The 12,314-nt window shown below is 40.4% G+C and overlaps 1 protein-coding gene across 6 annotated transcripts in view; it reads right to left on the reverse strand.

Annotated features, from left to right (window-relative positions):
• Nucleotides 1-12,314, reverse strand: part of FOXN3 (forkhead box N3) — a 210,940-nt gene that overhangs the window by 67,386 nt on the left and 131,240 nt on the right. For all 6 annotated transcript variants that reach the window (XM_066188638.1, XM_066188637.1, XM_066188641.1 and 3 more), the window contains one exon: nt 8,756-8,820. In XM_066188638.1, the coding sequence (XP_066044735.1) occupies nt 8,756-8,820 (65 nt within the window). The remainder of the gene's footprint in view (nt 1-8,755; nt 8,821-12,314) is intronic.

Below are 12,314 nucleotides of genomic sequence, written 5' to 3' on the forward strand. Positions count from 1 at the left end.
GCAACACAACTGCAATAATGTTCTTATTTTAGTAATCTCCATGTAAAGCACAGGCATATGCCTCTCTTGTAGCTGTGCTTTCAGACTCTAGAATTATGAAAGCCAAGATTGCTTCTAATATCAGCCACCTTCACATTTTAGGAATGCCAAACATTCACAGGCTCTCAGCAGGGAGCATATGCTCCAACTCATCAGCCCAGAGATTTTGATGGCAATAGTCACAATAATTTCACAGTTACAGAAAATAAATCTTTCCATACTCTACCATTTTCCAAGATACTATACAAATTTCACCACTAATTTTGAACTGAGACTTTTTCAGAGAACGTCTCCCGTAAAATGGGATCTAACTGGTGGCGTGCTATATTCCTGTCACAGGCCACTGAAATTTACTGCTCTAAGCCCCAGCCTAGGCAGAAGTAGCCTAGACTCAAACTTCACTTAGAGACGAAGTTTGACACCAGCTGCTGCCAGACTTGTCTCCACATTTGCAGTGATCACAGCCAGTACATTTTCCAGCTACATGACAACCCCTTAGGAGATGCTCTCATTGTGCCACCAGGTACCCAGTAATCCTGGATGCAAACAATCACTACAGGCAAACAGCCCCCACTCTCTGAGCAGACTACAACTCCTGGCATGGAAAGGAAACATTGGAGGATGTTAGGCAGTCCTAGTAAAGGAAAACGTCACTGAACAGGAACTTGTCATTTCTTTTGCTCTATCTTCCTCCATCTTCCTTTATCGAACTGAAACCCAAGAGCACCAAGGTCAGTTTTCCATTTGTAAGTCAGTCCTGTGTGTGTCTTTGTAGGAGGAACATTGAAACATGTCTCTAGACAAAAGCATCTGTGCTGATGCCTACAGAAGGGTCAGTCACAGAAAACGCTTTCCCTAAAAAAGCGGAAATCAGCTACTGGCAATTGAAAGGGAGTAGATTCTAGTTTTCAGACTGCAAAGTCATAGCCAGATCACCTGCAGGACCAATCTGAAAGTAAGAGCAGATCTGAAGCCATTTAGCAGCATCCTTGGAGAAATTGTACCTGCAGGTCACCTCAGCACTAAACTGCCAGGGCAAGGACCATTCAACTCCTTACCTCCTTCATGCTTTGGAGGTAACCTCCCATATCTTTTTTTTCCTACACTACAGCAGTTACTGAGGCAGCCAGTCCAGTACTACAGGAACTTGCAGCAGTAACTTCTCTCTCTGGTGTGTTCTGTAAAGTGTTGTTTTACTGCCACAACTCAAACAGCAGTTGACTGAAGGCAGAACAAGTAAGTAGACCAGTGACAAGAACCAAGGTTATTAACCAAGGGTAATACTGTGGTAGGACTTGCCTCGCAGCACTCATCCACACTCTCCAGTTGTCAAGGGAAGTAAGCAAAGTCAGTAAACTTCATCTTGAGTCACTTGGATGTAATAATTTCAAAAGTCACTACACAGGACTGTTACAAAATAAGCAGAGTTATCTGTAAAGATAGTAAAAACACCAATGCAGATACGAAACAAGTTACTGAGTTTAAACACATTAGGAATTCAACTTATCTTTGTGTACTCTGCAAAGTGATCTACCTTTACAGAGACCTGTCTGACAGAGTTGTTTTCTTCCTTCTCAACTTAAGAGACCAAAGGTAGCTCAGACCTTTTGGTCACAGGGAATATAAACAGCTAGAGATCCCATTTCAATACTAATGGCTCTAACATCAATGTTAGCAAGACCACACTTCAGGCACTTAGTAACATGCTTTTGCAATATTTCACACACTCAACTAGAAAAATAAGAATAAAAAGACCACATACAAACTGCACAACTATATAAACACCCTACACAGAATGCACAGCTAAAAATGTCGAACTAAAGTCATCATTTCTGTATGAATCACTGCAAAATTCAGTCTTCCATTGGGATTTTTTAATTGACTGTACAGTGCTAAGGCCATTACAAAATCCTCTCACAAACCAGAGCCCTCACGAGCACCCTCAGGACCCCAGCAGCCCCACTAGGAGTTTACCCACTTTCCCAAACAAAGGAGAGTTCTGCTGTTCAAATTACTCCCTTAGGGACACACTGTACAACCCTTCTGACTTAATTTTACTTCTTCAGTAATACCACTACAAACACACTGAATGCTAATAATAAATAAATTATTCAAATATTCAGTCTCTACGGAAGCACCATGTGAATCATCTTCCTGAAAAGAAACTCCTGAAGAGAATGTCAGGTATCCTTCATGTGTGTGTAGAAAAAAGAAAAAAAACCCCAAAACTGATTCAAATAATTATGCCATGTGAATGAAAAGTAATTTATTTTAAGAAGGAGAGATAGTAGCCTTGCTGTTAATTCAGTATGTTGACCCAAACCAAGTCACCAGCCAACAGAGCATGACTGCCACCATTGTTTCAAAGACAGTGGAATGGCAGCTCAGAGAAGCGAAAGTTGAAGAGAAAACATGATGAAGTCAAAAGGTTTAATGCTCTGCTGATGAAAGGAACTACCTTGGAACTTGACACTCAACCCCCCCCAGGTCTCTACACGAAACAATCACTTTTCAAGTGTATCTCAGAGCAAAGAGTTCAACTGGGGAGAAAGCTCAAAACCCAAAATTCACTTTCCTGCAAAAGCTAACAGACAGTTCTGTTGCTTTTTACAGTTATGTTTTCCCTGTTTAAAGTTCTTCCATTAGTGGAACATTGGAATATGATGCAAAGCCAATATTCTGTAGACTGACAGCCCGGGGCAGCGAAGAGCACCATTACTATCCTCACCTCACAGAGTACAAAATCAAGAAATTATAACCCCCAAGGAAGAAAATGCATTTAGATTCTTTGGAACAGGAGATGCTCAAATATGCAATAAGGAATTAAGGTTTAGTTGGATTTGGGCCTTAGAGTTTTGCCCAAGACTGTGTTATAGATCACAGCACCTAAATCTACCAATTCTAAGGCTGGATTGTTTTGTATTGCTTTTGGCATTTTTCTTATGGTCACCATGACATTTAAGTATTATATAATATTAAATTATCTGTAATACATACACTACCTTGCCACGTTCTTTTTGTTTGCACCTCTAGGCAGTAGAAGAAATGAGAGCATTTCTCTCCAAGGTTGGTTTTCTTTTGAGGTGTGACATGCAATTTTGAAGGTTAAATGCATGTAACGCTTGCTGAAGTTTCTTGTCTTTCAGCTCTCCCCTGCTCCTCCTTCTCCTCAGCCCTGCTATAGCACCAGAAGGTACAGATACCTTGTGTTCCAGGATGGGCTATACCACTCCCCTCAGCCACATGCCCAGGACTTGCATCTGTTCTGCTTGCCCAGTGAAAAGAGCAGATGAACTGAATTTCCACTGGGAGAAAGAAGCCCACTGTGTTTGCAGGGGCTCCTGGGTATTTGTTGGCAGTGTTGACAAAAACATTCCAAATTTTCCCATTATTAGACAGCAAACACATGTGGCTGCAGGCACTCAGGCATCATCTCTTAGGGATTTTGTTGTCAAGTTCTCTCTTGAAAGGCTTTTCTCTTGAAAGTAAAAAAACAACTCCTCTCAGCTTCTTGAGAGTAAAGGCTGAGTAGTTGGTGTGCGCAATACCTGTCCAAAGAAACCAGGCCCTGCTGTTGTTACATTCTTATTCTACTGCCACTACTACCATAAAAAACATAGGCTGGATGTCTTCATTTAGAAGAGTGAAAGTTTCTAATTCAGCCTTTTCAAGGGAAATAAGCAACAAATGCCCCCTTTCTGCCTCCTCCCTGCTGGTTTATTTCCACCACAGCAACTCCTTCTACTAATAGCTAATGCCTGGAAAGGTGACGTCCCAAATCTCGTCTCTCATTTCTGACAAATACTTAACAGGAAAGAGATTAAATGGCTTGTTTGGACATCTCAAGGATTCTCAAGCTTATTAGAGAAGAAAAAGATCTCTGTACAATTGTATGCACATGTTCAAAATAAACCGGTTCCTCATCTTTTTACGTAGGACAGCTCATTTCTGGTCTGTCCACAGTTCATACAAAATAAACTTTCTTATAAGGAATGCCATTTTCTAGCTCTAATAACTCGACATTCTCAACTAAGAATAAAGTGATCCATGTGCTTTGGTACCTTCATTGAAGTCTAAAATTATGGCCAGGTGTCAGATATAAATGAAATGTGAAAGCCATCAACCTGGACTAAGGGCATTAAAGATCAATTGAGTAGCAGTGCCCAGTTTCCGTTTCTACTCTGCAACAAACTGTGGAGTCTCCATCTCACATGGTTTTGGTGACACCTAACCCTGTGAAGACAGTGTCTTCCAACTCCTTCCTGTCAAAGCTTTTCACAGGTGGTGCCAGCTACAGCCATGGCAGTTGAACCAAGGCAGATTGCACATGGGTTGCTTCAAGTATCAGAGAAGAAAGTGTCTCTCTCATACAGTGCTTTCCCAGAGGAGAGGAGGACAAGTCATCCCCAGGTAAGCATCCTATCCCTTGCTCTGTTCTGGAGCAAGAGGATGCCTACTCTCTGCAGCTGCTGTCAGAGAAAGAACTATGCAGACCACGAGATCTAGGGAGGGCAATCCCTCCTTTCTCAGGCTCCCTCAGCCAAGAGGGACCAGAGGCCACATGCAACTCCTCACTGCTTCCCTTCTGCATTCTCAAGAGCACGGATTTTTCCGATCTTTCTTTCCATCCTCATTAAAAGAGAATCATGGCTTCCAAGAAAGCCATGTTGTCTGAATTCAGTTCACTGTCTGCTGCAATCCAGTTTGCAGGTGTGAATCCAGGCCGGCAGGATCTCTGAAGAAAGAGTTCATTGATGTAACACCCACAAGCAGCAGATTTAAATTGTACTGACTGTCAGAAGAGGAAGTGGAGGACCTTGCTCACACCAGAAAACAGACAACTTGGAAAGGATCACGACCCTACTTACAGTAGGTCAGGCACAACTGGAAGGTGGACCATTAAGTCTCAGTAAGGAGGCCCATCTCCATTTTTTTTCTTTTTCAACAGCAATAGGGACTGCATGACCCAGGTTCACTTTTCTTCCCCAGACGTATCAAAGGCATTGCAATATGCTATATTTAATTTATTAAAGTGTGAGGGCAAATAAGATTAAAAAGAATAGTAACTTTGTTCTTTTGGGATTTTTTCCCTCAGAAGGGATATTACATCTTTAAGAAAATAAATCAAACCCCTCCCAACCACAGTCCAGTTACATCTTACAGGAGGCACTCAGCCACTGGAATTTATATGACCGCTGCGAAAAGGTAATTTGAAGATGTATTTTTAGTTATTCAATAAGAATGTACGATACATTAACAGCAAAACAGTTTTATTATTACTGCTGATCTGTGAGCAATTGCATGCTCAAGTCTGTAGCATAAGCTTAACACCCAAGATCAGAGCAGAGGCAACAAAACTGCCCATTTCAGAATACCATCTATTAGTTTTAAGATCTTGAAGTTAATGCGACTGTGGCCCCACCTATCTTCCCCAGTATAAGTTCCTGAAGAGTTTAGAATATGACCAGATATTTTCCGCCACAAGGACTTTTTCCTCACATATATTTTATTATATAAAAATGAATGTGCTATGACAGAACAGAAAAAACAGTGGGAACAAAGCCTCTCCATACAGCAGATTAAAAATAAATAAGCCATGATTTGAAACAAACACACAATATATACAGTAACAAGCTACAAAAAAACCAAAACACAACAACAAAACAAAACAACAACAACAAAACAAAAAATAGAAAAAGAAAAGCAGCAAGAGCAAAAACATGTTTTATATGGAAATCCTGAAGGCTAGAACACAGCAATTTCCATGGACACACAGTTCAGTTTTGAGAGAAGACATTAGAGCTTGGTAAGACTGAAGGTCCTACCTAAATTGAGCTCTACATGGGTCTCAAGAAGACCAAGCAGCACAAAGATATAGGGTGCAACTGTTGCCCAGCAGAAGGAGCTCAAGACTTCAAAAAGCACCTAGGCAGGTGATTTACTCAAATAAATAACTGTTTAGAGAGTTAATGCTAAGAACAACAGTACCATGATCCTCACAAAAAAACCCAAAACCCTAAGGCTGCCATCTCGTATCTAATAAAATCATAGGCAAAAAGAGAATGGTGTAAATATATTCCAAAATTCTTCAAAAAATACAAAGCCAGAAAGTAACAGAGAATTAATCCCGCCCATGTCAAAAATATTAAGGACAGAGAATAGCTAAAATGAATTTTAGCCTCCCTTTCTCTTTCTTTGCTATTTTGAGGCATAGAGATAACTGTTTTCTCAGTCACTTTCTCAGAAGAAGTATGTTAAACTCTTTACAATGGTTAAGATTATTTTGCCAAATAGTTCTGATATAAAATGAATGGAAACCAGGAGCATCTATAAGTCTTCTTGGCTAAAGAAAGCACTACTTACATTGTGGAATTTTTTGTCTTCATTCCTCAGACCATAAAAAGTACATTTTTCTTAACAACTCAGAAGAAATGAGGTGTGACAAGTGCACGTGAATACCACATTTACTATAATTACAGAATTATTCTGTATTATTGTCTATAACACAGTGAACATTCTTTTTAAACATAGTAGAACAATTATCAAATAAAAACAGCTTAAAATCCCTTTGTTACCTCAACTTTGGCCAATTGAAAGACAGTACTATAACTTGAAACCAGTAACTGAGTCAATTTTTCATTCTCCTGTTTGCATTAAGCTGATTATAAGCACTGGAAAAAGACTTGAGATGGTCATGCAAATGGATACTGATAATCATCTACACCTCATCTCACACCTCCCTGCACTGCTACCATTTCTCTACACGGGTCTTCTGGAAGAAGATGCTCAGAAGCAGCTAAATGGTGGATGAACTATTTCTATGCAACCTGCTAAAGCCTATACATTAAAAAGCCTATTGTAGGGAAAAATCCGAGGACAGAAATGAAAGCAAAAAGACAGAGAGGAAGGCTTTGCTGATTTATCTTCTTGCTTTAAAATTACAACCAGGAAGTGTTCAAAGATTACTTTAATGAGGTTTTTATTCATACTCTCTCATCCTTCCAACCTCAGTTGTATCATGCATATCACAGCCCAAACTGGCTGTGTTTTCCACTTGAAATGACAATGCAGAATGCCAGCCCAGAACGCAGACTGCTGGGCTTTGTTACTCACTTGAAAAGGCAGTCATCTCTTTTCCCTATTTTTTTAATATGTTGAAAAGTTATGGGGTTTTAGATTTTTCACCCCAATATGGCAGGCAGAAGAGGGCAGAGGAGAAAACGGTAGAAAGCAGTGTATTCTTCTTTATTGTGGGAAGGCTGTAAGCAACAACTGAAATAGGGAGGACTACAGAAACAGCTGTTATTAATTCCTGGTATTTTGCATCTTAGGAAAATATAAAACATTTCTGCCATACAGATCAAGTTTGCATTTTATCAACTCAGATAACGAAGGCTACATTTGTGCAAATACACATTTAAAATCAGAATTGTTGAAAAAGTGAAACAAATGAAGCTATTTCATAGTAGTTCTTTTTACTTACAAAAAAATTTTAAAATCTAGTTCTTCTCATTAGGAAAGACTGTAAAGGCAGCAGATCCATCTGATCAGACTTAAGCCAAAAGCAGCTAAACTCTACAATCTGTACCATCTCCTAGTGCTACGAAGTAATCTGAATGCTTCAATGTATTTAAAATTCACTTGAACAAATCTCAGCCTTGATATTAGTTATGCAAATTCTTAGATATGTACAAGGAATTAACTTGAAAAATATTCTCAGGTAAACCTCAGATGCTGGATTACTTTAGTGTGTAGAAGGTAATACTGCCTGCCAATGAATTATTTGCTTGTGTGTCTCGTCATGAGTAAAGCTCCATCGTAGGTGATTTGGATAAATGTTCCTGAGAACATTATTTAGCATTTTCTGTCAGAAGAAAGACCAGAAAAATCTTGGCACCAGGAGAATGAAGTGAAAACTGAGACAATTTATGGATAAATCCTTGCAAAGACCATAAAATGATCCTCAGTGGTGTAAGCTACTTTGCACCATAGAGAAACACTTGTGGTCTGGGGACACGGCCTTCTATTCCTAAGACACCTTCTTTATGAGTGATGTACTCAATGCCAGAAATACAAACAGACACAGCAGTGAAAAACTATTTTAAAAAGTCTGGTAAGGTAGACTGAAAATTTTCAGCTATCAAAACTGCAGTCATACAGCTTCCGTATATATTGTCCATACAACGGAAATTAGATATTTAACACTGTTCTTTGAATATAAGCAGTATTAAACATGGTAGCTTTCTTGAGACAACCACTCTGACAGTGTTTTCCCCACTACATCATGGCTACCTACCTTCTGGTACCTTTTGCTATCAGCACAATTAAGGAGTAAAGAAAAGTATCTCTCTCAAAGAACAACCTTCTGTGTTTCATCCACAAAGCTAAAAGCAGTCTTCCTGGAACATTTCCTTCTGGGCACTCTTTATGCACACAAAGGGAAAAAACCAAAAAGCCACCCTTCACCATATATTACAGCAAGCAATTTAATGATCTGAGGAAAGAAAAAAAGCAGCAACTTTCACAGACTACACTCACTGTACGTGGTAAACCGTCATTTTCAAGGCACCAGATGCGCAATAAAGGAGAAAGGGTAAAGGAAACAAAAAAACATTTGGTTATTTCTTGCTGGATGAGAATCAAAAAAGCTGTGCAATTTGCAGAAGTTATTTCTCAAGTAGAACAGTTACTCCAGGATATAGTATCTATCACCTACCTTGTAGAAGGGCTCCATTTCTCTTGAAAAAGGTGCTTCCTGGCCAAATGGGTGGACCTGATGTGCTAAAGGGAATAAGAAACAAGTGTAAATAAAATCACATTTGCATTATAAGTTGCAATTGTAAGTTACTATTTGCATAAATTCTGTTTTGTTCTAAAGCTAATGTAATATCACGACACTTTCGCCTTCGAGCAAGGGTCTAAAATTTCATGTTAAAAATAGGTTAATTTGATTCAAGATTGACATTTTCTTCATGAGGAAAAACCTCCTTAGCAGAGCACACACCCACACTCTCTTGAAGGAACAGAGAAAAAAGCAATTTTGAATAAATAATAAAAAACCTCAAATCAATGTCAAAATTATTTACTGAATTCTCAGTACAACCAAATACATTACTTTTTCCAAAGATACCTGCTAAAAACCCCAATGTTTTATGGCTTTTGCTCAGCTGTGACAACATGCTGCCCCAGCTAATGTGTCTGCCCAGGACAGCCCTGGCCTGACACTGGCAGTTCCCATGCTTCACCCACTGAACTCCCTTGCATGCAGCAGCTGCCCACCACCACCTCTCCTGGTGAGAGGACTGAGGTAAGGCAACCCTGCTCCTGCCCTGGCTGCAGGAGGTGGTGGGGCCAAGTTGTTATTCTACACACCCTACAACACCACTGCAGGCATGGTCTGGGAGGAAAAGCCAGGCACCTCACTGGAAGTGCACCATTTTGCCTCCACAGTGGGAACGTGTCGGGATCAGCCCCTGAGGACTCGGTCCCTACCACAACCATTGGTCTCCCTCCTGTTTTCGCTGGAACACAGTTACGAGACATGGTGATGCAAAGAAATGGCAAAAATACAAATCCACAGTAGTGCTGAATAGACAGTGCTAGCATGGAGGCCGATGGGGGGAAAGGAGAGGTGGGGGGTGACCCCCACCCAGGTGGGTCTATTGAGTGAAGCTGAAAGGAGCCCAGGCAAACCAAGACCAAAGGAGCACAGACGAATGGCTGGAAAGCAGCAGCAACCCTGAAGCTGACCTCCAGCACATCAGAGCGGTAGAAATGGTGATACAGGCACCTGCAGGGAACTGAGCCTGGTGGAGCGGCAGCACAACCTAACTCAGATGACCTAGCTTTTGGCAGGTTTGCTTGTCACTGCTGTCAGTTGTTTTGGGCTGGGTGGCAGAAAATGCTATCTACAGGAGCCCCCTCACCATCCTGCCTGGGTTCTCAACTACCACAGGAGCGATCACCATATTGCCTTTGTCTGGGGAAGCCACATGGACACAACCTACAGGGAGTGTCCACAATCGTGTTTTTGTTTCCAGTAGTGAATACCTTTATTGTAGATAAAACACCTTGTCTCTTAGTATACTTCTGGTATTAATATTGTTGTTGTTGTTTTTATTGTGCATTTCTTATTCTACTGCTTTTCGCTTTCAGTAGATTGTTATCACAACCCATAGTCTCTGCTCTTGCCTCTCCCTTACCAGAAGGGGTGAAGGAGGGGGGAGTGGCTTGTTTGGAGTTTAATTTGTTGCTGGTGTTACAAACCACCACTCTCTTTTCCTAACAGCACTTCGGACTGCAGTCCAGGTGCACCCCTCCCTCCCCCATGGCACAGCTCATCCTCTCCATGGCCATCTGCAGGTTGCGCTGCCCAGAGCAGAAATGTCATCACCACTCCCACTCCTGCTGTGTGGGCAATCCTGGGCAGGAGACACTGCCTGCAGGATTTCGCTGATGGGATCTAAGGGCTCAGGCACAGGGAGTATTTTAAAACCACGGTACCTGGGGGAAGTGACTGTTTGTTGCAGCATTGTCTACAGAGTCTTTCCTGTAGTCAGGAAACACGTTTCAAAATCCTCTGCAGCCTGAAGACAACCATAGGTGTTCTAATATTCTACGCTTTTCCTGAAATTAGCATCGTGAAACTATGCTACCAATATATAAATAATTGCCCTATGCCCAAATAATTGCCCTTCGATAAGACTGCTGCATGACACTCTGCATTTTTAAGGAGGTAATCCTTCCTCTATAGATGCAAAATGTGAAACAAGCCCTAAAATCCATTTCTACTCAGTCAATTTTGTCTCCTCTTGAGTTGACAATTGCTACATAAAATGCAACAAAATGAAAACAGGTGCTGTCTATAACATTGACAGCATTCCCAAAATTCTGCTAAAATGCCATATAGAAGAAAACCACTTCTTCCACAATTGCACTGCAGATAGTCTTGTGCTAATATATTAAAAATTCACCATGTTAAAATAAGGACTGCATATAAATCTAAACCAATAGCATGAGTAATAAAAACCTTCAGTATTCCTGAACAAAAAAGGGAATTGAGAGAGAGAGAAAACAAAATTACCAAAAAGAAGTTAAGTAGGTCTACATTCTAAGTGCTGGAGAGCACGGGGCACACACTTGTCTGAACACACTCTCACTTCACAGTGCTTAATGCAACCAATTGTTTGAATTCCTTACAGTAAGCACCCACTCTTCAGTGTAGCTTCTCAACTCACAGGAAGGTCAAGTGCTGTTGAGGGTATTCACACTCCTGTAGGATTCACTCCCTTAACATATGTTACCGTGCATCAGAGTCCTGCATCATCTGTGGTAACAGGACCTATCAGGCTGGATGGAAAGCCATAGCATGGTCTTGATACTGTAGATACCAATCAGAAATCACAGTATGACAACTACATGCCTTTCAAAAGCCCAAGAGGAGAAAAAAAAAAAAAAAAGATGAAATTATGAAATGACACTGCAAAAGAAATTCACTCCCAGGCTGTCGTAAGTGGGTGGAAGAGGGTTAAAGAAAGGAGTGGGAAAAGCATATATATTTGAACAGACAAAATGTCTCCACTAGAAAAACAAAGCCATAATGATTTATCTTATTTTCCAATTTGAAAGAAGGCCCAGGGCTCTCATAAAAATCTCCATCTGATTCAGCACAAACCCACATGAACTGAGAAAATTAACTGTGTCTTCCCAGGGAAGGAAGCTAAAGAATTAAAGCACGTAAATAATGTACTGTAGCGACCATCAAGCCTTCCAAAACAAAAAAACTTTTGTGTTTGCAGGGCTTTGCAGAAGTTTACCTACGTCTGATCTGCATTGGGTAAATTTTTTTCTGTTCCTAAACTTTTGTATATGAAGTCTCAGACAGTATTAATTATTAAAACATATTTCAAGTCAACGAATGACAGAGTTGAACTGACAGAGTGGAACTATCTCTCACTTTAAAGCGTTCCAAAGCTGCTGCTTCTCTGTTCCAGATTAAGAAACCATTTGAAGAAGTTCATTCTTCTAAAGACCATCAATAAAAACCAAAAACATTTGGTCCATCTCAGGCATTTTTTCAAACAAGTTGTTTCTTCAGAGTAGCCTGTGAGCTACAAGAGAAGAATGGCTAGTTCTCCTGCAAAGGTAACAGCATATTCTGCATTCAGGCAAAATAAAAATGCAAAATCTGGGTCTATGATATACTTTTGTAATCAATACCTGATATAAAATTAATATTTACGCCATTAGCATTATTGATGGCACACTGACTAAAC

The sequence above is a fragment of the Chamaea fasciata genome, unplaced genomic scaffold, assembly GCF_029207755.1.
Source record: "Chamaea fasciata isolate MVZ Bird 193981 ecotype frontalis unplaced genomic scaffold, bChaFas1.0.hap1 SCAF_7, whole genome shotgun sequence".
NCBI lineage: Eukaryota > Metazoa > Chordata > Aves > Passeriformes > Sylviidae > Chamaea > Chamaea fasciata.